This window comes from Malus sylvestris, chromosome 3, assembly GCF_916048215.2.
Source record: "Malus sylvestris chromosome 3, drMalSylv7.2, whole genome shotgun sequence".
NCBI lineage: Eukaryota > Viridiplantae > Streptophyta > Magnoliopsida > Rosales > Rosaceae > Malus > Malus sylvestris.
Window position 1 is genome coordinate 27,982,007 of NC_062262.1, and position 26,985 is coordinate 28,008,991.

General features: G+C 38.9%; 2 protein-coding genes across 2 annotated transcripts; one reads left to right on the forward strand and one right to left on the reverse strand.

Annotated features, from left to right (window-relative positions):
* The first annotated feature begins 8,799 nt into the window (after nucleotides 1–8,799).
* On the forward strand, nucleotides 8,800–14,388 carry LOC126615920 (probable galacturonosyltransferase 12). The gene is made up of 6 exons (XM_050283845.1): nucleotides 8,800–9,211; nucleotides 12,311–12,363; nucleotides 12,456–12,611; nucleotides 12,785–13,375; nucleotides 13,505–13,807; nucleotides 13,922–14,388. Exons 1-6 carry the CDS (start codon nucleotides 9,001–9,003, stop codon nucleotides 14,204–14,206), a joined length of 1,599 nt encoding a protein of 532 aa, XP_050139802.1. The 5' UTR covers nucleotides 8,800–9,000; the 3' UTR covers nucleotides 14,207–14,388.
* A 2,503-nt stretch (nucleotides 14,389–16,891) lies between these two features.
* Nucleotides 16,892–19,953, reverse strand: LOC126615924 (transcription factor ILR3-like). The gene is made up of 5 exons (XM_050283850.1): nucleotides 19,635–19,953; nucleotides 18,381–18,443; nucleotides 17,842–17,919; nucleotides 17,583–17,745; nucleotides 16,892–17,405 (listed from the first exon to the last, which is right to left on the reverse strand). Exons 1-5 carry the CDS (start codon nucleotides 19,751–19,753, stop codon nucleotides 17,139–17,141), a joined length of 690 nt encoding a protein of 229 aa, XP_050139807.1. The 5' UTR covers nucleotides 19,754–19,953; the 3' UTR covers nucleotides 16,892–17,138.
* Between the last annotated feature and the right edge of the window lie 7,032 nt (nucleotides 19,954–26,985).

A 26,985-nucleotide genomic window follows, 5' to 3' on the forward strand; every position in this document is an offset into this window, starting at 1 on the left:
GTTTTAAGTTGTACATACGTGTTAATCGCAGAAAATAGCTTGGAGTAGCTTTTCCCAATTTTTCGGCGAGCACCACCACTTTCGAGGTGTTTTTGGGCCAAACCACGGTGAGCTAGCCGTCATTCTCATTCTCTTTGTCTTGTTGAGAAGTATGATTTTTGTTTTTGAATCACTTGATTTTGTTGAGTATTGAAGAAGTTATGAACGTTTAAAGTTTATCTAATTTTCGGCGAGCACTGCCAATTTCGAGGCGTTTTCCGGCCAATCCACAATGAGTTATCCATCGTGCATGGTACCATTCTCATCATCTCGCTGAGTACTACAACTTTGGTTTTAAATCACTCGATTTGATTGAGTATCGAAAAAGTTATGAGCGTTTGAAGTTGTGCCCAGAAACTGGCCAAACCTTGGCTTGAAACTAGGTCTACCCAACCCGATAACCTTGAAACCTAGATCTAAGATCTAATCTTGCAGTCGGCCCAACCCAGAACCGTTGACTTTGACCCGACCTGTTGACTTTGACCGTTGACCGTTGACTTTGATCATTGATTGGTCAACGTTGACTTTGGTTGACTTTTTTGGGTTTCGACTGGGAACCCTCCAAGACTAATTTTGATGTCTTGATTCTAAATCCATGCTCTATTTTCCAAAATTCAATTGTTTTAGTATAGTTTTATTAATTGGATCCTTTATGTTCTTAGGTGTAAATATTTGTGGTGTCTCGTTTTCGCTAGTTTGCACGACTCTTCGCCAACGGTGTAAGGTGAGTGGACCCCTTCTAAAATGGATATTTTACTACTAGAAATGCATACATAAAAAGCATGATTTAATAGTTACATTTTATGAAACATTTATGAGTAAATTGGATTTACGCTTTATGATATTCATGCTTTATCGATTTTATGTTCTTCGTGGTATACATGATTGATGACTATATACTACGAATAGGTTTACGATATGACATTTTAGCTACTGAACTCCGATTAAGATATATATACATATATATACATATATATATATATATTAGAAATATTATGTTAATGTTTTTAAGTACTTAGTGGTTACTCATACGATCTGCCTAATAGCGAATGGTCTTGCCTACGAGCGAATGAAATCATTAATTGGCTTCAGTCGGGTGATGTAGGGCCTACAGATGAATAATACTGCCTACAGACGAATAATACTACATACAGACGAACAGTCCTGCCTACGGGCGAATGATACTACCTACGGGCGAATGATACTTATATTGGCTTCAGTCGGGCGTAGGTTGGTGGCTTCCGCCGAAAGATACTTATATTGGCTTCGGTCAGACATAGGTTTGTGGCTTCAGCCATAAGATACTTATATATTGGCTTCGACCGGGAGATGTAGTGCCTACAGGCGAAAGATATATGTGTGTGTGTGTGTATGTGTGTATGCCTTGTGCTACTACTACTAAGCACATTATATACGATATATGTTTTATGAAAGGTTTTATGGCGTGCTAGGGTTTTCGGAAAAAACCTATTACTTATTATAATATATGAGTTTTCTAAACCTGGTGTTAATACATTAAAGATCAACTGTTTTAGTATTAGTATTACTTATATATATATTAACTTGGTCCACTTATGTTTTACTTTGTGCCCCCTTAGGACTTAGATTCAAGGCGTACAATCTCGGCATCAAGGCACTCCTGCATCAGCATCTTCAAGTCCTCTTGGTGTAGGACCCATCCTTTTGTTCATTCAATATTTTATTTCCTTGTTAGTGTCTCGGATTAGTTGTATGTTCTGAACACGTTTCTCAATTGCATATTCATTATATTTAAATTTTATGAGTTTTATTTATATTCATATTTCTTCATAGTTCTCATGCATGTTAGTATGGCTTCGTCACCTTAGCGTGTCGGCCAGCACGTGCTTACCTTGGTGTTTGGGAGAATATCAGGGTCGGGTGTGTCATAGCTTGCAACTCACTTAGACAAAAAATAGATAACTTTCATTTTGCATTTTATTTTTTTTCAATAAATTGTAAGAGACTTGTTGCATACTTAAATGAACACACATTATATCCTTATTTCACATGTTTTCATTATTTTCCAATACTTTATAATATATATGCATTCTATTTTGTAGTTTATGATGAAATTATATAGATGTTAAGTATAAGTAGACACTTATTTACACAAAATATGATAGATTTACTTAAATCTGCCTAGTCCGCTTAGGCGCCCACCTAAGCCCCGCCTAGCCACCTAAGCGCTAGGCCTCAACCTGTCGTCCGACTAGCGCCAAGCGTCTTTTATAACCTTACATACGAGTCAAAGGTCAAGGTGATTTGTAGACCCATTATGTTACTGACTAGATTGTTAACCTCTATTACAGAGGTAGTCAGCAAGGTAGTTAGTAAATGTAATAAAAAAAACTTTTCATTGAAAAAACGAATTAGAGTTCCAAAAGCACTTGCAGTGCTTCTTGTATGAAGCACTTCAAGTGATTATCCAGGATTCACTTGCATTTTTACTAAAAATTGATCCCAATATTATTACTGTTTATACCATATTTAGGGCCTCCGTATTTAGATCTCGTATAAATACTTGGGGGACTTAAAGGTAATTATGTAATAAAGGAATGGGCAAATATGTAATAAGTGAGGAGTCCTTATTCTATAAAAGGACCCCTCACCCTCACAATTAGGGGAGGCCAATCCTAGGCCCTCTCACCCCCTCTCAAAGCTCTCACTCTCAGAGCTCTCTCTCCCTCACTTCTCAAATAAATAGATAATCAGTGTGGAAGTAGCCCAAACCTTGGGGTGAACCACGATACATCTTGTGTCATTTACATTACTTGCAGATTCACGGTCGGATTTACGTTTTTTCAAGACCTCCGGTTTTGTGCATCAACATTTGGCGCTGTCTGTGGGAAACGACACGAAAAACTATGTCGGTTCTCTTTCATTTTTTCACCTTCGCCGTGAATCTACAAAAACCCACACAGTAACCAAAACAAAAAGAAAACCTCAAAAAGTCTCTCAAACTATCTCCGAGCTTTTGTAGTCCCCCACGTGTCAACAAGTCCAATTATCTTCTTCAAATGTTTGGAGTCACGGTTTCAACCGATTTACAGAAAATAGCATTAACACAACCAAGGCAGAGAGAGAGAAATAGCAGGGGATGAAGATTGAAGGAAAACGGCAAAGACGACAAAGATGAGTCAGAAGGAAGTGAAGAGAAATAGACTGGAAGGAGCACAAAGGCCTCCCAGTCATAACCCCGGCGGTGTTCTTCACCAGTGACGCGGTCTCCTATTTGGCCCTATCACCATGACAGTTACCGGCTTCCTCACTGTCGGCACCATCGGCTACTTCATCTCTCTGCAGCTGAAACAACAAGAAAAACCCAACAACTTAGAGTTTTCCCAGAGATCTGAAACACTCACTCAAACCCTCCATTTCCTCTGGTTTTTTCTCTGCTTCTTTAACCCTGATTTCCTCTCTCCTCTCCGGCAACGCTTCTGTTTCTCTCTCTAGAATCATGCTTCTCAAAGCCTCTGCAGCATTCTCTTACTTGCTCGCTTGCGGGGACGGTTTTGGTCCTCTGTTTCCCTCTGCACCGTACCTTTCGTACTCGTTCTCGCCTCTGAACTCCTCCACATCTGTGTCTTCGATTCTCCGGTTCCCTCCAGTGAAAAATGAAAGTGGGGTCGTCGTCTGCGCGTCGAAGAGTGCGACTAACCAGCCGCTTACAGGTGTGGTTTTCGAGCCATTTGAGGAGGTGAAGAAGGAGCTCGATCTCGTTCCTACTCTCCCCTAATTCTCTCTGGCCCGTCAGAAATACACTGACGAAAGGGAGGTCGTCATTAACGAGCAGATCAATGGTTCTATCTGTATGTTCCAGAACCTCTCATATGCCATCTCCTAAAGGTCAACGATTCCCAGGGGTAGATCCGTCAAAACACGGAGTCAGCCATGGCATTCCCTGCGACGACGTTGTCGAGATCCAGCCGGGGAAGACTCCCGACGAGCAGTCCGTCCTCACCCCGAACTGCCCTGACAAAGCAGGCCTCGGCTGCGACCTCTGCAGAATCATCCTCCAGTTCGGCCTTTTCCATTACGAGCAATAAAGCAGTAGCTCAGGCGTTTTCAGAAGTTCAAAAGATTGAGTCTTTAACGAGAAAAATGGAGAATTTACAGAAGAAAATGACTGGGCCCGTCAAGTCTTCAACTGACGATGGTGGTGGAGGAAGCGAGTCGCTCATCGATTCGAGCGGTGGTGACTCGAGAGAGACTAGCAGTACGAGCCGATCCCAGTCCTCATGATTCTCAGGGCACTAATGAATCATCATCTCAATTTATGGGAAGCGGGACCTTATTTGGAAAAGAATTCAGTGAGTCTATAATCTGTCAACCTAAGTTAGCAGGGACCAAGTCTCGTGAAGAACCAGATCCTGATAATATGGATATTATGGAAAGCAGGGGGCAAGCAAGGAATAATGTGGACGAACCTGATCCTGATGTCGAGGATGCAACAAGCTGATTAGATATGGCTTTTTTTAAATCGTCCAGCTGCTTTTGAAATCTGTGAAAAGAAAAAGTGGTGCAGTCATGGATGGGTCATGTGCTCACAAAGAAGAAAATCAAAAGCACTGACAGAAGCAATGCTATTAGCAGATTTAAATCAAAATCCACTGCGCCTACGCAGAAAAAGAAAAAGAAAGTAAACAAAAGCAAAAGCAGATAATATTAATGGGGTGCATAGTGGGGTGGTGCAGTTTACAACCATGATGATGATAGGCCAACAAGCAGCTCATTCGAATTCAGATCTGACAACAGCTGTTACTCCCAGTCTCTCAAAAACCATCCAAGCCAACGAACGCTACCAACAGAAGCAACCTAGTACGCAGTAGGGGCAGTACGCACCAACGATCTGCAATTGTTGAAACCTTTATTTTTGAATGATGTAATTTATTTTTCGTATCTTTCGGAGATATATGTATAAACCTCATTAGAGGGTAATATGTATAAACCCCATCAGAGGGTAATAAAAAAATGAATAAAAAAATAAAATAAAACGGCAAAGCCCAAAATAAATGGGCTGGAATATTGTGTGGAGAGCGAATGCCCATAAGCCTAAAATAGCACCAACCAGGTCATCAAAAGTACGCCCAGTAATCCAGAATTATTTGGCAGCCCGCCGCTATTACCACCAACCAGGTGATCAAAAGTACGCCCAGTACTCCAAAATTATTCGGCAACCTGCCACTATTACCACCAACCAGGTGATGAAATGTACAACCCGTACTCTAGTATCATTTGGCAACTAGCCATTCATGCCACCAACCAGGTGATGAAATGTACAACCCGTACTCTCCTTCATGATGAAATGTACAACCTGTACTCTTCTTCATGCCACCAACCAGGTGATGAAATGTACAACCCATACTCTCCTTCATGCCACCAACCAGTTGATCAAAAGTACGCCCAGTACTTCAAATTATACATGAGCACTACTCATGTCATTCACACATAAATATTCATGAGCATCACTCATGACAATCATACATAAACATTCATGACCATCATTCATGTCAACATTCATGAGCATCACTTATGTTAACATTCATGAGCATCACTCATGACAACATCCATGAGCATCACTCATTTCAATCAACATAAACATTCATGAGCATCACTCATGTTAATCAACATAAACATTCATGAGCATCACTCATGTCAATCAGCTTCAAAAGCTTCATTTACAAAAGCTCCAGCTTCGAAAGCTCAATTTACAGAGTATACAAATACCGCCTCCGAACAACCATCACTTCGGCCCATACATGGATTCAATTTGAAGTCTTTAGCCAACAAACTTTATTGACCGAAGACTTGGGGGACTACATTATGTACCATATATTGGGCCTCAACTGGGCCTCATAAAAAATACTTGGGGGACTTAGCCCATCACTTATGTATTGAGGAGTGAGCCCTTATTCTATAAAAGGGACTCCCTCACCACCATTAGAGAGCCTCAACTCTAGCCCATCATTTATGTATTGAGAAACGAGCCCTTATTTTATAAAAGGGACTCTCTCACCATCATTAGAGAGCATCGCCGCCAGCTGAGCAACCGCCTCGCCGCGAGTATCAACTTTAACACATTATTCATGTATTGAGGAGCGAGCCCTTATTTTATAAAAGGGACTCCCTCACCATCATTAGAAGAGCATCGCCGCCAGCTGAGCAACCGCCTCGCCGCGAGCATCAACTCTTAGCCCATCACTTATGTATTGAGGAGCGAGCCCTTATTCTATAAAAGGGACTCCCTCACCTTCAACGCCACAAGCCGAGCCAACCAAGGCAACATAAGCCACGAGCCGAGCAGCCTCACAGCATGTGCTATTTCTAGTTAAGCATCATTTCAGATTGGGAACCGCCTCATATCGAGCATCAGTTCTAGACGACATCTAGTTACTTCGGCCCACACATGGACTGAATTTCAAGTCTCCAGCCAAAAGACTCTCTTGACTGAAGACTTGGGGGACTACTGTTTATACCATATTTAGGGCCTCCGTATTTAGACCTTGTATAAATACTCGGGGGACTTAAAGGTAATTATGTAATAAAGGAAGGGGCAAATATGTAATAAGTGAGGAGTCCTTATTCTATAAAAGGACCCCTCACCCTCACAATTGGGGGAAGCCAATTTCTAGGCCCTCTCACCCCCTCTCAAAGCTCTCACTCTCAAAGCTCTCTCTCCCTCACTTCTCAGATAAATAGATAATCAGTGTAGACGTAGCCCAAACCTTGGGATGAACCACGATACATCTTGTGTCATTTACATTACTTGCAGATTCACGGTCGGATTTACGTTGTTCCAAGATCTCCAGTTTTGTGCATCAACAATTACCAAAAGTGCTTTCATCAATTTTAAAAGCATTTCCAAACAAGTCCGTAGTCAACAAGATAATTAGTAAATGTAATACGAAAAAACATATTTCTTTGAAAAACGAATTTAGAGTTCGAAACACGGTTACTTTTCCTAAAGATTCTACATTATATTGAATGTATTTGAAATAATTTGATGTACTACACTTTAAATGCATTTGAAATACCCATTATGTAAGGAATCATTTCAAACCAATTTGTTTTTTAGAAAAATTTATTTGAACTTATATAACATTATTCTTCACCCAATTTAAACTTTAAATATAAATTTTCTTTTTTACCTTACTATATTATTACTATCAAGTACAATATGAAAGTAACAATAAAACAAAAATCTATTATAAACTCACTCAGTAATTAAACTCTTACTATTACACAATTTTTCTCCTGCATTCTATTTTGGCTAAAACCTTATATAAAACAAAAAGTTTTGTACCACATAGATGACCTCATGCAATCTTCCTGGCATTCGCCCTCAGTCTCTTTTCGATTCGCATAGATGATCTGTACCACATTTCCTTGTCTATGTTGAAACATTTGTGAAGCATAATCTTGAACTTGGTTTTGTTGTAATGTCTATAAACTATTGTATCATGATGTTGCCATTTTCTTGACTTCAAAACCTTTCTTTGAATGTAAGATTTCCCAGATCATAGTAAAGGCAAGAGATGTGAGGAATGTTATTGATGGCTTGAGTCCATCCTAATTTCAGCCACTTACATACTAGTATTACTCCTTCAACACAAAAATATTTGTTTCATTATCCAGCGCAACACTGTAGAGGGTGATGAAGACTCCATCAAAGCAAGTGTTTTGGTGTTAGCAGTGTCCTTCAGGCATCCTCCTTTAAACTCAAATGATAAATTAATCCTCTCCAATTCTTACTAATTTCAATTTCGATTTCTATTTCTATTTCTATTAAATAATAAATAATTGAAAGGAGAGACGAGGGACCTATTGAAAGGAGAGAACATATGCATTGATTTTGAGTTTTTATTTTTTAAATGTGCATAAAGATAAATTTACATCTTGAATTGAATTTGTGAGGATAGTGAAGACAAACAATTTAACAAATTTAGTATGTTAACTGGATTTGAAACCACACCACCCTTAACTTCTAGTGAAGGACCAAATATATAGAGTTGTTCAACCCAAGGATATCCCTACTTGGGTTTATTTGTTGTTTTGGGCCTTCTACCCTATATAACAAAAAAAAGCAGGAAAAACAAAAGGAAATAAGCATAAATACATAGCACCAAGTAGGTTTTTCCCCAAAAATTCGCGGGCATTGTCCATGTATAGGATATCATAACAACATACAACAAATACCAACCCAAAAATGTGCATAAATACCATCCATAAATTGAACTCGATATGTCGGGTGCAAATGTAAATACTTTTAACCAAAACTACTGTAGTTGAATTGAAAGTCAAAGTTCAAACAATGACAATTTGCTTGAAAAAAAAATATTAGAATCAAATGTTCCTGCAATTTTACTCCACTACCAAAAGCCCATAGAAAGAGAGAGAGAGAGAGACGAAGAGTCATTTTCCATGTAGAAGCCCTGTTGTGTCAAACACTCTCTCTCTCTTAGTCGAAGCTCTTTGAAACAAGAACCTCCTGTGGAGGCAAAGCCAAGCAAACACCAAACCAAACATTTACTGCATTATTATATTCTAATTTTTTTATTTTTATGAATTTTAATTTTGTTTTTCTCTCATCTCCCTCGTCAACTTCCCTCCTTCAAAACCAAGCCAAACTCCCCAAACCAGAAAAGCAAACATCACCAGTCCCATGTCTCTATCTCTTTAACAACCCCCCTCCTCATCTCTCTCCACATATCATAATATCCTAATACATCTCCTCCTATAGCCCAAAAACTAAGCAAGGTTAGGTAACAGATAGCTACCTTAACACCATCAAAACCCTTCCTTTTACACAACATTTCTTCTTGCAATTCTACTCTGCCCTTGTTTGCCTGATCAGGCTGGAATTTGCCGTTTCCCACCCGAAAATAACATTTTGGGTGTGTATTTGTTAGTTTTGTTGGTGTCCTGAACAAAACAATAAAAATGCAGCTTCACATATCTCCCAGCCTGAGGCATGTGACAGTGTTGCCGGGGAAAGGAGTGAGGGAATTCATCAAGGTGAAAGTTGGGTCGAGGCGGCTTTCATACCGGATGCTCTTCTACTCCATTCTGTTCTTCACTTTTCTTCTCAGGTTCGCGTTTGTGATGACTGCTGTGGACACCATTGATGGGGAAAGCAAGTGCTCCTCACTAGGTACGTGCATGTACTTTCAAACCCAATATTATTGTAGCAACTCTATATAGGTTTCAGATTATCAATGCAGTTTCATATGTTATGTTATCAAATTATTAATCTAGACAAGTGCAGACAGATTCTTGTTTAAATATATACTTTTATCTTAAAAGTTTAACAACATAATATATCGAAGTTATTTGTAATCTTGTAGATAAGAAAAGTAGTTCCTATACAAACGGAAAAGAACAAGAATTGCCAGTGTGAAGATACACACGTGAGAGACTAATCATAGATTGTTCAATATTATCTAGGTTTCATATAAAAGCATGTCGTTTCTGTCTTGACAATATCAATTGCAGGCAAATAATATTACAATAGTGATCAACCAATGAAGAGGTCGCACTTGGTGCGATGGCAAGTGCCTTCGCCCATGAGCGGTAGGTCTCGGGTTCGAGACTTGGGAGCAGCCTCTCCATAAATGGGGGTAAGGCTAGCCGACATTCACCTCTCCCAGACCCTGCGTAAAGCGGGAGCCTTGTGCACTGGGTACGACCTTTTTTTAGTGATCAACCAATGGCTTGATTAATTTATTAATTCTTTGCCAACAAACAATGATCTGCTAGGAAAAGTTGTTCAGATAACAAAAGATTCTAGTCACTGTAAGAACAAGAGGAACTTGTAACATTCAACGTTTTAGTTTTCTTTCATAAAATGGGAAAATTGGTTCTTGAAGAACTAATCTATGAGTATTGGTTCTTAAATCTGCCACAACGTTTATCAATGATCATTTTAAATAACTCAATTATAGTTTTCTTTTAAAATAAAAGAGTTTAATTAAATAAAGGACAAAAATTCTAACGAATGACTCGTTTTGAGGTACTTTTAAAATGACTAAAAATTTTTTTGGTAAAACTGATTTTTGGTTCTAAAAGCACTTTTTAGAAGGTGTACCAGAAGCACTTAAAGTGCTTTTCCGAATCTGCTTGGATTTTTACTAAGGATTAATTTCAAAAACATTTTTACCAAAAACGTTTTCAATCATTTTAAAAACACTTATAAACGAATATGAAGTTATTCAAAATAATTACTACTTCAGTACTTACAAACTTTATTTTAGAAACCACTGTTCTAAAAATCCCCGCCTAGCGCCGCCTAGACCCCAGCTAGGCACTAGGCAGTTGGTCACCGTCTCGATTAATGCCTAGACATTTGAAAATTAAGAAATGGGCCCTAAACCTGCTAAGGTGCCCGCCTAGACAGCTAGGCACCCACCTAGCCCACCCAGACCCGCCTAGGCTACGACTCATTTAGACAGAAAATAGATAATTTTCATTTTGCATTTTATTTTTTTCAATAAATTGTAAGAGACTTGTTGAATACTTATATGAATACACATGTTCCCCATGTTTTTATTATGTTCCAATACTTCCTAATATATATGTCATTCTGTTTTGTAGTTTAATGAAATTATATATATTTTAAGGATAAACATACACTTATTTACACGAAATATAATAGATTTATTTAAATCCGCTTAGGCGCTATGCCCCAGCTCGTTGTCCGACTAACTCCTAGCGTCTTTTAGAATCTTGTTAGAAACCAAAGCTTTGATTGAGCTTTAGTTTAAAAACAATACTCTAATTTCGTTTTTCTTTGCCACTTAGTACTATGGTCTAGTGATATTCATCTTCAAACGTAAGTGAGAGGTCTTAGGTTCGATTCTCGCAAATATGAACCACATTATTGTAAGCCTATTATAAGGCTATGACCATCCCCTACCGCAGATATTATCATTGTCACACCAAAAAAAAGAAAACTTTTTTTTTTTTGGGAACAAAATATATTACCTATTGAGGGTTGAGTTTAGCCTCACAATGCGCTAGCAATAATGTGGTTCAAATTTTCTTTTGGTGAGAATCGAACATAAGATCTCTCACTTATAAGTAAAAATAAATAATAGTAGACCGTAGTACTAAGTGAAGTGAATATGAATGTGAATGTGATATCCAATCATTTGAATTATATAATTAAATATGCTTAATTATTTAAAATGTGTTTTGTCATGTGTCATGTGACATCCCACATTGCCCAGAGGAATGATCCTTAAATGTATATTTCCATCCCTACCTAGCACAAGGCTTTTTGGGAGCTCACTGGCTTCAGGTTTCATCGGAACTCTGAAGTTAAGCAAGTAGCGCACGAGAGCACTCCCATGATGGATGACCCACTGGGAAGTTCTCGTGTGAGTTCCCAGAAACAAAACCGTGAGGGCGTGGTCAGGGCTCAAAGCGGACAATATCGTGCTACGGTGGTGGAGTGGGCCCGGGATGTGGTGGACCCCGGGCCGGGATGTGACAATTTGGTATCAGAGCCTAACCTTGGCCGTGGTGTGCCGACGAGGACGTCGAGCCTTTAAGGGGGTGGATTGTGACATCCCACATCGCACAAGGAAGTGATCCTTAAATGTATATTCTCATTCCTACCTAGCACGAGGCTTTTTGGGAGTTCACTGGCTTCGGGTTTCATCCGAACTCTGAAGTTAAGCGAGTAGCGCACGAGAGCACTCCCATGATGGGTGACCCACTGGGAAGTTCTCATGTGAGTTCCCAGAAACAAAACCGTGAGGGCGTGGTCGGGACCCAAAGCGGACAATATCGTGCTACGGTAGTGGAGCGGACCCGAAATGTGGTGGACCCTGGGCCGGGATGTGACATGTCAAGTGATCCAATGTATTTAAAATCTATTGAATGATATAATTAAATGTGCTTAATTATTTAAAATGTGTTTTGTCATGTGTCAAGGCTCAAAGCTCCTTTCAGGATATGATAAATGGGCTGCTTGTATTAGTTGTCTCTGCAACATCATAATTTATCCCACCATAATTTCTTTTTTTAAAACCATAAATTCTGAACCACCAGATGAATGGCATAGTACAGTAACCTGCACTCATTTTTATTAACTAGTTATAGCTTGAGCGCTTAGTACAAATACATCATTTAATTTTAACAGTTAAATATTGCTAGAAAAAAAAACTAGACGGTAAATTCAGTACAAATAAATATAATTAGACACATTACTTTAGTTATTTGTAACACCTAATTTTTGTTTCAATGGTAGGTTGCTTGGGGAAAAGATTAGGGCCAAAAATATTGGGAAGAAGAGAATCAAGGGTAATTTCTTAATGCCTACTTCTTGTTGATGAGATATTATTTAATTACTTGATTTTATTTTTGTCTATAACAATGTAATTAATTTCTGAAAGGTCCCAGAAGTAATATACCAAATATTAGAAGAACCCATCGGCAAGCATGAATTACAAGGAAGATCTGATATTCCTCAGTCCTTAGACGAGTTTATGGTTGAAATAAAGGACGGAAAATTTGACGCAAGGACTTTCGCTGTCAAGCTTAGAGAAATGGTACTTCTGTTCTCAATGTTTTGGTTTTTTGAAAAGTAATTAATAAGACATTTCTCTAATCGGCAATGAAATTCTGATAACGCCAGGGTCTGCCAAATTTCGGCTCCAAATTATGTCTCATGTATTTGGTGCAAGCGTATTTTGAGTTATAAGACATGGTGCATGTTTTTCAGGTCACACTTCTTGAGCAAAGAACCCGAAATGCCAAAATCCAAGAGTACTTATACCGGCATGTAGCGTCAAGCAGCATACCTAAACAGCTTCACTGCCTAGCCTTGAGGTTAGCCAACGAGCACGCCTCCAACGCGGCTGCACGCCTCCAGCTCCCTTCTGCTGAACTCGTCCCTGCCCTCGTTGACAACTCCTTCTACCACTTTGTCCTCGCCTCAGACAATGTGCTTGCCGCCTCTGTTGTTGCCACATCCCTTGTTCGCAACTCATTGCGCCCTCACAAAGTTGTCCTCCACATTATCACAGACAGGAAGACATTTTATCCGATGCAAGCGTGGTTTTCCCTGCATTCGTTATCACCTGCCATAATTGAGGTCAAGGCGCTGCACCATTTCGATTGGTTTACAAAGGGGAAGGTGCCGGTGTTGGAAGCAATGGAGAAAGACCAAAGGGTGAGGTCGCAATTTAGAGGCGGGTCCTCGGCCATTGTGGCAAATAATACCGAGAAGCCTAATGTTATTGCAGCAAAGTTGCAGGCACTTAGTCCCAAGTACAACTCTCTGATGAACCACATCAGAATACATCTACCAGAGGTAGCATGCTTAACAATGGTTTAATAGCGTTTACGACATCTTATAGTGCTTCCATAAGCCTATTTTGCCTAGACAAATTGCTGCATTTTCTCTGCACTTCGTGCTAATCTACACTAAATCTCAATGCAGCTGTTTCCTAGTCTTAATAAGATAGTGTTCTTGGACGACGACATAGTCGTTCAAACTGATCTTTCACCGCTGTGGGATATCGAAATGAATGGAAAGGTCAATGGAGCAGTTGAGACATGCAAGGGAGAAGATAACTTTGTGATGTCGAAGCGGTATAAGAGTTATCTGAACTTCTCTCATCCTTTGATATCCAAGAATTTCGACCCCAAGACATGTGCCTGGGCTTATGGAATGAACATCTTCGACCTAGATGCTTGGAGAAAAACCAACATAAGCCTTACATACCACCATTGGCTTGAAGAGGTGAAAGAAGTTTAAACTTTATAACTTTCAAAATTTCCCAAAAAGAATTTATCGAGAAAATGCGTTACGGTCTTCTAAAAATCATCCTATCTTATGATCCTTATCTTTATGCAGAACTTGAAATCAGACCTGAGCCTTTGGCAGCTAGGAACGTTGCCCCCCGGCCTAATAGCATTCCACGGGCATGTCCATGTTATCGATCCATTCTGGCACATGTTGGGACTGGGATATCAGGAAAACACAAGTTCTGCCGATGTTAAGAGTGCCGGTGTCATCCATTTCAACGGGAGAGCAAAGCCCTGGCTAGATATTGCATTTCCAAAACTTCGGCCATTTTGGGCAAAATATGTCAATTTCTCAGATAAATTCATCAAGGGCTGTCGTATCATGGCAACCTAAGTTTGGATTTTCAGAGGAATATATCGAAAATGTTGATGATAAGAGTGGATTGTATATGAGGCAAAGGAAAATGAGAGAGAGTTCTTCCCCAATTCACGGCGTTCAATATTTAATGCAAGAAAAAAAACAGCACGGGGCTTCTGATACGCGGAACTCCGCTTCCCTCAGTGCACATTCCTTCACCTATCACTCTGTATTCTTCTTACCTTTACGCCCTTACACGGTGATTAGAACTTCCGATCATACAGTTTTGTTTACCGACTATATGTAGAAGTAGTACATGCAATAAAATACAAGACCACATACTTCATAAGATTCAAATACATGAGACAAAGAGAGGGAAGTTTGTTTCTTTGGACAACAATTAGAAAGAGCACTGAAAGGGTCAGAAATACATTTAACTACGAATTGCTTGCCTACGGTTAATGGAAAGCACGGTGCATTCCCGGTGCCAAGTTAACACGGTGGCTGGGAGGACAGCATCAGGATTCGGGTTGTCCTACCGACTGTTAAATTTATAGAAATCATAACTAGTCCGGCCATTAATGAGTATCGAGACCCTTGAGTGAGGATGGCAGAAAGCGAAACTGCGTAATAAGAGTCTCTCTCCCTCGTACATACTCGAAAAGCAATCATTTTACGAGGACATTTGCCTCTATAGCTTACAATGAAGACAGAGAACATATATAGCAAGATTGAATGATGAATCCATAAACATAAATCCAAATTATTTCCCTTGTAATCAACAAAATACACAACCACGAGCTCAGGACATGTAAAAGTCACACAATTCAACAAACACCTCGTACACATTCAAAAATTATCAATCAGAGAGTATACAAACACAGTCCTGGAAGAAAGCTTACTTGTTTCCAGTCACATTCGACACCAAATCCCTGAAAAACTTGACTGATTTCGTCACCGGCGAATTAATGGCCACCAACTTATTCAAAACATTCTCAACATCTCCGATCGAGGACCGCCATTTAAACGTCGAAACACCTTCAATTCCCCTCCTTCCTCAACAAAAACAGTCCATTTCACTCACCACTCACAACCCCATCTCTCACGCACTTGAAAATCACGCCATTCCTTCTGCTCAAAAGCCCCTTCACCTCCAAACCCACGAACGAAAAAATCACCTCAAACGAACTCACAAACCGGCCGAGCTCTCCCTTCTCCGCCTCCTCCTCGAACGCCCACTTGGGGTTGAAGATCACCACCGGCCACGGAACAACAAATCAGTGTCCCTTTTTGTAACCGCCAGTTGGGTTCCCTCTGGCGCCAAAAACACCGCCACGTCAGCAGAATTCAAATTTCCGGTATTATCGTTGGCGATGGAGGAAATGTCTGAATGCTCAACCGGGGTGGAAGGGCAAGCCCCAAAGGCTTTCAATGCGGTTTCTGCGAAGGCGGCGTTTGACCATACGTTCAAGACGTTGACTTTGGAGGATATTCGTTTGATGGGTAGGTCTTGGAAGAGCTGGAGGGCGAGGTGGGAGAGGGATTCCGGGGAGTCGTCGGCGAGGGTGATTCAAGTCGGAATCGGGGTTGTTTGGGCTTCTTGAGCTTCGTGGTGAGGCGGAGGTTGTTGAGGGGCTAGGAGAGGGTGGTGGGGAGGCAGGTTTTGGCTTGTTTGATGGCGGATTCTTTGGAGGTTGGAGGGGTGGGGAAGGAGGACAAGGAGGAGCAGAGTGCGGATAAAGTGGTAATTTTGGGTTTTGGAAGAGGGTTGAAGGGATGGAGATGTGAGAGTTTTGGTGGTGTTTGAGAAATGGGAATGGGGGGGTTGGTGGTGGGTTTGGAGTTTTGATGGTTTTTGTGTGGATTTTGAGGAGGTTGGAAGCCATTTGAGTGTTTTAACAGAGTAGGCGAAGAAAGCCGAAACAGAAATAGGTAGTTTGCCAGAAGCGCTTCTTCATAAGGTTGCAAAAGCACTTCCACTTTTTGTTACTTTTTAACTTAGGTGTTTTTGCCAATCGTTTGTTGGTTCATATTTGTTTAGTTCATACGACAGCTGTAATATGACTCCTAATTTATAGTTCTCGGAGAACTTCGATGTAACTAGCCAATGCATCGATGGTGTTTCCCTCTTTCTTATAGATAGACTAATTATTTTATTTATATTATTTTTGTATTATTTTTATTAATTTCTCTATTTCTAAATAGAATATACTAAATAGAGTCAAAAAATATATTGATTTATAAATGGATTTTTTTTTCAATTGGAAATTTCCAATAAGAATGATACCTATTAGAATTAGGTACCCGATTTTATGTCAGGTCAGTTGCGAAATATCTCGTTTGTTGAAATACTTCCTAAAAAAAAGTTTTTCCTTTGGACTAAGAAAGTAAAGGAAGAAAGCGGGTTGGAGTGCGAAGTCAATTACGCATCGTTATGTGAGAATGTTAAAATACATAGATGTAACTAGTCAATGCATCAACAGTATTTCAAGTCAATCACGCATCGTTATGTGAGAAAGTTAAAATACGTAGGTAGTGTATAATAGACTTGTGATACCACAACCTTGGCATCACCGGTAAAAGTTGCCCATTCATTTGTAGACGAGCAACGCAGTGTACAGAATTCTGTATTATTGGGCCGCACATTGTGGTGAAGACGTTCCATATAGGTCCGAATCGATAACGTGCATAAGATGATTAACATCTAGAGCATCCTAAAAATTGGGAACGAAAAGTTGCGAGATTAACTTATTAGTTCATACGATTTACATGTAAATACCAGCACACATCCTTCATAAACGTAGCCAGGTTTGCAATTGCAGTTGCAAATACAGTCAATTCACCCACCAAATTCAGTTAGTACATTGTTAAACAAAAATACATGAACAATGACACGATAATAATACATTTGTTTGGGACAAAATGTTATCCCAAATCACCACCCCAATCATTTTAGATTAAGCCGGACTTAAGCAACCGGTGGGCGGAGTACATGATCCTGCGAAGTATCCACAGCGGCAGGTGGCATGAATTGCCACATGGCAACCCCAGGGTAACCAATGAAAGGCACCAACTTGTTGCCGTGAGCTTGGCCTTGAGCCGCAAATGCAGCAGGAATTCCAGGAGGGGGAGGCAAAAAGCCAGGCTGCGCATTCATGGATTTCAGTTGCTGTTCCAACTTCTCTTTCTCCGATTTCAGCCTCTGCTTCTCATCGCGAAGTTCATTCTTCTCTGTCTGCACAAGGGAAAACATGTTTTGCACGTTGTCACATCGGCAGTTTTTTTATGTAAGCCCGTATGCCCTATCAACTTCTACCAGGTAGAATAAAGAGTACAAACCATCTAGAATTTAAGGGTTTTTACACGTGATCCATCCTCAAATTTTGAATCAAAAGAAACAAAGGGTTTTTACCTTCAATTCCTTGATCTTCTCCTGGAGGCCTGAATTTGTGTCCTTCAACTTCTGGGCTTCACCACGTAATTGATTCACCATTCGTACAGCATCAACCAGAATGGCAGCCTTGTCCGTCTTGGGGAGCCTTCCAGGCTCCAAAATAGAGCCCAATTCCACAAACCTATTATTGGTACATGTCAAGCGATAAGACAAGCCTGCCTCAAACAAGAGGGAGAGAAGAGGAGACTAATAAACGAAAGAGAACAATAGAATGTACTTGTCATTTAGCCTGTCCCTTCGCAACTTCTCCCTACATGCCTTCGAGCTTGTTCCACTGCATGATTCAGATCTGACCCTGCAACGAGAAAAAAGCAACACACAGAGGAAGACAGCTGGAATAAGATGAATTAAAACAAACTTACTAGCTTTTGATCAACTCACTTGTAATACTAACATGTAACTTCTAGGTGGTGATTTTCAAGACAACATGATAATTTGTGAAGATATGACATGAGGTGTTTTAAAACCAAATTGAAAGAAAATAAGAAATTAAATCATCCAGGATTGAAAAACCAAAGATAGATGATGACAGTAAGCATGCATGTTAGTGATTGAAGAGATCATTATAAACTTTAGTTAGTATCCTCAACTAAGGCTGCTGTAGCACAAATTCATGATCTCTTGCACAGCAGCACATGCATTAAAGAAAATAGTCAACTATGATAAGGTATAAAGCACATAAAAGAGAATGAGAATATGCTTTTTGAAGTGGTTACACATGGTGATCTCTTTGATGAGAAAGTTCAAAGTTCGTACCTCTTTTTTGAGCCAGATTCCTTAAGTCCCTCAGCATCCCCCAATGAGCCATCAAGTTCAACACTACGAAATGCCACAGAATAAAGAAAATAAATGAGCAACCATACCACACGACCCAATCTGAAAATGAATAAACAATACAAACCCTTGCATACGACAAAGTAAACATTACACAATATAAAGAAAGATCATGATACAAACATCCAAAACATTTCTGAACTCTGTCACCTCCAACCGACCAAAAATATATAAAATTATGACCAAAGCTTTCTGACCTCATACACATAATAGATGATCACATAATGAATCCACAATATAGACCAAGCCCATGAAGCCTTCTGTAAATAGTCGTTCAAAAAATGGTCCAGCAGTCCTTGTAAAGGCCATTGCTTAAATATAACTGTAAAACCTTTATATGGAAATACATGAATATATGCATAATGTGTACCACTTGTCATCAGGAACCCTCATTGCAAAAACAGACTGTCACCCCGTTAAAGTATAAATCCCACCACCAAAGTCATCTTTTTCTCTCAGTAGAAAATAACCTCAGACCCTCACAACTCCAACCACACTAGTACTCAGCAAATCTCATACACTAAAGTTACAATTCATGGAAAAAGGTTTTGAGTGATCAAAACAAACTGACATGTTATCGCTCTCGCAGTGGCTTCCACGAAAACTTAAAGTTAGTGGACAAATTATGCTCGTCCCACAAATGTATTACACTCAAATCCTAGAGCACAAGCAGTTGGTCTGTTAAAGCCATAGATTCCCTAAACTGTTGGAAAAGTCGCTTCTTTGTTCTTAAAAAGCTACTTTTTACTTTTTATTTAGCCAAACACCCTAAAAATGTGATTGTATCGGTTAAATTCGATATTTTTTTCCCACCCGCAAAAGAACACAGTACAATTCAAGCCATTCAATCAGTGACCAGCTTGAATCCAAGCCTCTCTCATCACACATTTCCCAGTCCTAAACAGTCCCAATTAACCAAACACTCACAATCACAACCAACGCCCCAAATAACAGATTGGGAATAAGACAAAAGGATCTTAAAATCAGCAAATTCCAACCATTCAATCCCAACCCACGAACCAAAAACCACCCAATTTCGCAGAGGTTATCCAGAAACCCCAAAATTAAAGCAGAAACGAAAACTCAAAAAACCCTAATTTGTCCCAGTCGGATTAATTGCCCAAAAGCAAGAATTAATTAATCAATAGTACAAAATTACAGAAGAAATGGAAGTACCTGACGCTAGCCGAACCGGCGACGGGCTGAACGGGCCAAGTGAAGTTGCCATCCAGAACAGGGGTATCGTCGATGAGCCCGTAATCGAAGAGCCAGTTGGTGTTTTCCGGGGAGACCATGTTTGGACGCTGCCGGAAAAAAAAAATAGGAAGCGGTTTTCCGGTTGGGGACTAGTCAATCCTAGTAACCAAACAGGGGGCGTCAATTCGCCGTCTTGGGGGGTTGGTGGAGGAGGCGGGTTCGTATGCAAAGAGGGGAAGAATCTGTGTGCTGATGGTCACGTGGGGATTTGATGGCACAGCAAAGGTGGTGCGTGGTGTGTGCTGGGTGTGTGTTTCGTCATTCATCCAACTCTACACATCTCACCCCACACGCTTTTTGCTGGGTTGCTGGGTATGGACCTAGATAATAAGTCATGGGCTTGGGCTTTATCTCATCACGTTTTTATTTATTTTGTATAAAGTAAAGCCAAGTTTGAAACGCTAGCTAGGGCAGCAAAGTCACATATACAAAGATGAGTGATTTGCTATAGAAGATCCTCTTAAACAAATTCAAATTCTTCCTCGTAGTTTAGTTGAATTTAGTGTAAAATATCGTCGGTATCAAGAAAAATAATATATTATATGGATGAAATATGGTCTGATCTTCGAGTTGATATATTAAACAAAGTAGTTGAACGAGTATTTATCAAATATAGCCAAATATTAGCCCCTAATTTTATAAATGTCAGTTTTTATAAAACCTTTCAAATATATCCAAAATATCACTCAAATAGACACAAATACCCTTAATCTTTTAAACCTAATAAATTAAAAAATCAAAACCCGATTAGATTAAGAATTCTCACGACAAAACCTAAAAATGGTGGAGATCTAGTGAAGGCATCGACGGTTGGTGGAGCACCCCTAAACGAAGGTGAGCATAGATGATTAATTTCTTGCATTTTTCCTTGTCTACATTTTCTCTTTACTTTTGTAGTTTTTTCCTTTGTATTTAATTTTCCTCTACAACCTGAAGAAAAAAAAAAGAACATGAGTTTTTATGACGATTGTAACACGGTTTACACTCCATTATATATTTATTTTGAGATTAACATTTGAATAGTCATGAAGTTTGTAAACTTCGTGGTTTGCAATACTCTCCTTGGGAGATTTATCGAGTTTTCCTGCAAGGGCCAATAACAAGGTTGTTTTCCCGCAGCCATGGGGACCAAGAAATTCATGTACTGCATTTAGAAAAAATAGGGTTTACTTTATGATATAAAAAAATGTTTTTTTTTCTTTTAGTCTGCAATTGTCAATTAATTGTACCAATAATTTGGCCAATATTAAATTAATTTTTTCAATATGTATGTCACTTTCTTCTTTGCTTATTGTTTTGCTTATATTTTAGGAAAATGTCTAGTAATGTGCAATCTAATGAACCCAGCCTTAACCGATTAGATGTTCACAAAGGTAAAAATATTGTACATGAATCAGATATAGCGGACCTATGCAATTCAGATAGAGAGATAGTTATATGTCAATTGTACGAGACTAAGGAGGATTTCAAAAAAAAAGTTGGGTATTGATGCTATGAAGAACAATTATGAATTCAAAGTGAAGAGATCAAGCAAAGAAAGGTTTGAAGTTGGTTGTGTCGGCGACGCATGCAAATGGAAATTATGTGCTTCTAAATTACGACAATCATCTTATTTCAAGGTCAAGAAATACACTACTATGCACTCATGCTCATTAGACGTTATCAATCGCCATCATCGACAGGCAAGTAGTTCTTTTATTGGTCAATGCATAAAGTCTAAGTATGAGGGTGTATCATGAGTACATGGACCACGTGACATCATAGAAAATATGCGAAAGGACATGGGTGTGAGTATAAGCTATGTGAAGGCTTGGAGAGCTAAGGAACATGCAATGGAGTTGGTTAAGGGATCACCAGAAGAATCTTACGCGGTACTTCCATCTTATTTTGCTGTATTAGAAGCCAAAAATCCAGGTACGATAACAACTATTGAAACGGATGAGAATAATTGTTTTTTGTACTATTTCATGTCACTTGGACCTTGCATAAGAGGCTTTCGAAGTGCTATTAGGCCTGTAATAGCAGTCGACGGGACGTTTTTAAAGGGTAAATATTTTGGCACTCTATTTGTTGCCACATGCATGGACGACAATAAACAAATATACTCTTTAGCATTCGGAGTTGGAGATTCAGATAATGACGCATCATGGAATTGGTTTTTGACAAAATTACGGGGAGCAATTGGGGAAATTGATGACTTGGTGTTCGTTTCTGACAGACATGAAAAACATTCGAAAGGCTCTCTCAACTGTTTTTTCCCAATGCCCATCGTGGTGCACGCATATTTCATATAAGTCAAAACATTAGGCACAATTTTAAGCATGAGAGAGCACACAAATTGTATTTTACAGCTACTAAGGCATACAGAGTTCCTGAATTTCTTCGTCTCATGACAGAAATATATAAAGTCGACTCTGAGGTGGGTGATTATCTTAATTCAGCTAGATATGAAAAGTGGACTCGTGCGTGCTTTGATGGAAAGCGGTACAACATCATGACAACAAATATTGTTGAATGCCTTAATGCAATCCCTAGAGATGCTCGAAAGCTACCTATCACACGATTTCTTGAGTATTTAAGAATGAATATTCTCCATAAGTGGTTTTATAAGCATCGAACCGAGGCAGCCAAAATGAATACACATTTGACAGATTGGACAGACAAGTTGGTGCGAGAAAATAACAAGCAAAGATTATCATTCCAGGTATTTTACTTTATTCACTTAACAAGAATTTATTTTAATTTCTCTATTTAATTTTGGCACATTTTGATTTGTTCTCAAGTTTTTGAACTATTTTACTGATTCTCATATCAAATAATCTGTAACTTTATCTATCTGTACCATGTTATTCTTTATATGTATGTTTGCAATGCAAGAAAGTAAAGTTAAAAACTTGGGTTTGACCAAAAATGTAACTTCAACGTAATTTTGTTGTAGTTTTATGCAAATTGCTTTTTGTAGTTTTTATACGGATTTTTTTGTTGTTGTTGTTGTTGATTAGTTCTTCTTTTGTTTGAGTAATGTGTGTGTGTGTGTGTGTGTGAATATGTAGGTATCGCCCATAGCAACTTACTAATTTCATATATATACGATAGATTTTGTATTGAAGTTGTGAATTTAGAGGAAAAGAGTTGCACATGCCGGCAATTTTATCTTGACCAGCTACCTTTCTCACATGCTTGTGCTACATGTAGACACCGACAAATTTCATGTTATCCTATATGTTCTCATTATTATACTACAAACTTTTTGATCATTGCATATGCAGAAGCTATATGGCCAGTTCGTGATCAGACCGATTGGATAGTAACTGATGATGTGCGTGAAAGAATTGTCCTATCACCAATTACACAAAGAAGATATGGCAGTGCAAAGAAAAGAGGATCCCATCACGTGGGAAAGAAAAATCAACTCGAAAGTGTTCAAAACGTAGTTCAAATGGCCATTATAAGCAAACTTGTAGGAATCTCGTTCAACTTCATCCTACTTTGTAAAACCCTTTTAAATTTACAGTTTAATGAATACAATTTTCTTTCTATCATTTTATTATTTATATTGGCTGTACAATCCTTTAAATTTGAGACAAGTAAAAGTTAATTTATTTTTGTTTGTTCACTCTGGTATATTGCCTTCTTTATCAACTTCTTCATCTATTCCTGATTATCTTTACCACTACTTGATGTATTGTTCCATCTTCCTTGTTAACTACTAGATTTTCAAAGAGAAACTTATTTGGTTACTATTAGCCGAAAGACTAGTATAAGAGAAAACATCATTTTTAGGTTTTGCCGTGAAAACTCATTCATCTAATAGGGTTTTTTATTTTTTTTTAATGCAACGATATATTTTATTTTTAATTTATTAGGTTTAAAGTTTAAGGGTATTTGTGTCTATTTAAATGATTTTTACATTTAAAAGTTTTTATAAAAACTAACACTTTTGAAATTAGTAGCAAATATTTGACTATATTTGATAAATACTCATAATATATCTCATATCTTGATCTTTGTCACTTTTCTGCGATGTGCAAGAGTTGGCGGGCTGTTCTAGAATGGGTTCAACTGAGTGCAAACTTGCCATCATCACCATGCCTAAATAGTACGTGTGCCCTCTTGGTGCCAAGAGCGATGGTAAAACCGTGAAGGCGTTCTAGCTCTTTGATCTGTCATCCAAACGAACGTATCATCATATTGGAAGCACGCATCTGATAGAAGAAGGGAGAGGACTCATTGCCAATGCTCGACTTCATGCTTCAAAATATGGTTGGTTATTGTTCTCAGCTATAGAAAATTTATCCGGTGGCGCGAGGACAGCATTCTTTTTCTTCAATCCCTTCTGCAATCAGATTCTGGAAATGCCTCCGTTAGATTTGAACACGGGTGAAAAGGTAGGGTTTGCAATCTTTACAACCACTCCAACTTCTCCTGATTGTTTCATCCTTGTCCTAGGCGAAAACATAACATCTTATCCTTGCAGTAAAGGATATAGCTTTATATTTACATATAACTCGACAGAGAAAAGATGGAGAAGTGTACGTGGTAATTATGATTTTAATCTAACTGAAGCCAGTGACATCGCATATTTGGATGGAATTTTGTATGTGCATGGGGAATACTTCTTCATTCGCCTTGGATGCCTTGGATGTTTCACTTCAAGCTTGGAAACAATGAAGAAACTACTACATGCCAAGAGAATCTTTTCTCTACGAACCAGTGGAACGTTATTTAGTTGAGTCTGATAGGGAGCTCTTATTGGCGGTTTATTGTGTCGACAATGATCATATCTGATTAAATTTTGGTATGTTTATCGACTTGATTCTTCTCTAAATTCTTAGAGTAGAGTTGAAAGTTTGGGACATCGAGTGGTGTTTATATTTTGCTCGAGTAAACTGTTCAAAACATCAAAAGCAACTGCAAGTCCAGCAGGGGGGAAATTCCACTAAGTCTTAGCGTATAAAACTTGGTTGTTTAATCCAAAAAACCATTGAAAATGCCACATTTTTTTGTGTGAACATTAGCGAATGGATAGAGAATCAATCCATGAAGAACACACAATTGAGAATAGTCGGGCATGATATATAGATGCACATTTTATTTTATTTTGTTATTGTTAACCTAACATGGATATGTGCATACGCAAGATAATGCAGTCGAGTCGCTGTCGGGGACATTTATGCACGTTGCAGCTGCATCTGGAGCAGTATTAGGGTATTTGGAACAACATCTATCGGAGCATGGTTTACTGATGTCTGTACTTAGGCATGGAATGTCCGACTGCATTGCCTGGCGAATTTCAACTTCTTCCTTTTCTCTCTGGTTCAGTATTAAAGAAAGCTCTACACGCATCAATGACGAATTTAGCAAAGAAACAATTTTGCAATCCAAAATTGACCAAACCACTTTCAAATTTAAGCTAAACAATCATCATATCATCAAAACTATAAAAAAATTAAACATTACCCATTAAAAATAAATCAAAACAATTTTTGGATCCTCATTAGCTCACCCTCCCGTCATAGCCTTTTTGGGCTTCCAAGGACCCAGATCTGACCGACCCAGATGACGCAGACGACGAAGTAATCGTCGGAGATGAAGAAGTTGGTGTGTTCGGCGTCGGAGATAAAGTCATGCCCGAAGCCTTTGTTGTCAAAATCAAAGTCGATGAGGTGAATCTAGTAGGACAATGCGATGTGCCATTGCAATCGAGGTTGAGGAGGTGAATCAAGCAAAACGAAGCGAAGTTCTTAGCTAATCCTATGGTTTTTTGGAGGACTCATGAAGACCTGTTAGCAACGTCTCTAGCCAAAGTGAGTCTTAGTTAATCTTATTAACACTAGCCCCGCAAGGGAACAAACACTAGACTAGACTAATATTCAATTTAGTCTAGTCCAATGAGAGCTAAGGCAATTTCCAACCGAAGGGTCCAGAGGGCCAGAGAGCCGAAAATAGCCCGAAAATCGTCTTCAACCGAAGGCTAGACCAGGGGGCTCGTGGGCCCCACGAAATCTGAAAAGGCCAAATGGCCAAAGGGCTGGCCATAAATTTAAGAATTGACTTCGGATATAACCGAAAGCATCATTATTAATCCTGTCGATTATATCTGACAGCAATTCTTAAACAAGTTTTTGAATCCAACGGCTAGCTAACGTCAGTTAGCCGTTATTTTTGAATTTTTTTTTTTACAGTTTTATTTATTTATTTTATTTACAAAAAAAATTTCCTATAACTTCTATTTTTAAATTCTATTTTTTTCTATAACTTCTATTTTACAAAATTTGTTTCATATTTTTTTGAAATTCTATTTTTTTCCTATAACTTCCTAAACCATTATACAACATTAAATTAAATTAAGTAACATGAAACAACATTAAATAATATTAATGAACATAAAAATTATACAACATAAAACAAACATTTAACAACATGAAACTTAAACAATATTTTTAAAAACATTTAACAACATAAAACTTAAACGCCTACTTCATGCTTCTTTTGGCCCAAAGATGTGCAACAAGATCCTGTTATAGGTACTTGTTTGTGGCATAGGAACGTATCATTCTATAGGACCTCATGTACTCATTTATAGAGATACTACCAGTTCTTGGATTGAAAGACAAATTAGGTCCATCATATATTTTTGCACGAGCCCTTCTTGACCTATTTGGACTTCTTGGTCATCATCGGACTCTCCATCAATATACTCATCTCACTCATTCTCCACTATCATATTGTGTAATATGATGCAAGACATCATGATGGAGTCCAAATTTTCTCGACTCAACCCTCTTGCCGATTCGCTGATGATTTTCTACCATGCTTGTAGAATACCGAAAGCTCTCTCAACATCTTTCCGATATGCCACTTGGTGTAAGGTAAACAACTTTTCCGCGTCATTCTTAGGGTTTGGAATTGCTTGGACAAGTATCGCCCACTTTGGGTAGATGTCATCTGCCAAGTAATACCTCATATTGTATTGACGGTCGTTGATGTAGTAGTCAAGTTGAGGTGTTTTACCTTCCGTCAGGCGATTGAAAAGGGATGAAAGCCCAAGAACTTTAATGTCATTTTGGGATCCAGGGACTCTAAAGAAAGCATGTCAGATCCATGTGTCATATGAGGCAACTGTCTCTAACACAACAGTTGGCTTTCTCGACCTTCCGCTAAAGCCTCCTTGCCATCCAATGGGACAGTTCTTCCAATCCCAATGCATGCAGTCTAATGACCCTATCATGCCTGGAAACCCACGGTCTTTAGTTTTACGAATGAGCTG

Excerpts from the sequence above, each read along its gene's own strand:
- LOC126615920 (XM_050283845.1), top strand. The coding sequence starts at position 9,001 with ATGCAGCTTCACATATCTCCCAGCCTGAGGCATGTGACAGTGTTGCCG. Across the intron at positions 13,376-13,504 it reads TCAGAATACATCTACCAGAG|CTGTTTCCTAGTCTTAATAA; the intron begins GTAGCATGCTTA and ends ATCTCAATGCAG. Across the intron at positions 13,808-13,921 it reads ACCACCATTGGCTTGAAGAG|AACTTGAAATCAGACCTGAG; the intron begins GTGAAAGAAGTT and ends ATCTTTATGCAG.
- LOC126615924 (XM_050283850.1), bottom strand. The coding sequence starts at position 19,753 with ATGGTCTCCCCGGAAAACACCAACTGGCTCTTCGATTACGGGCTCATC. Across the intron at positions 17,920-18,380 it reads GAATCTGGCTCAAAAAAGAG|GGTCAGATCTGAATCATGCA; the intron begins GTACGAACTTTG and ends TTCTCGTTGCAG. Across the intron at positions 17,746-17,841 it reads AGGGACAGGCTAAATGACAA|GTTTGTGGAATTGGGCTCTA; the intron begins GTACATTCTATT and ends TACCAATAATAG.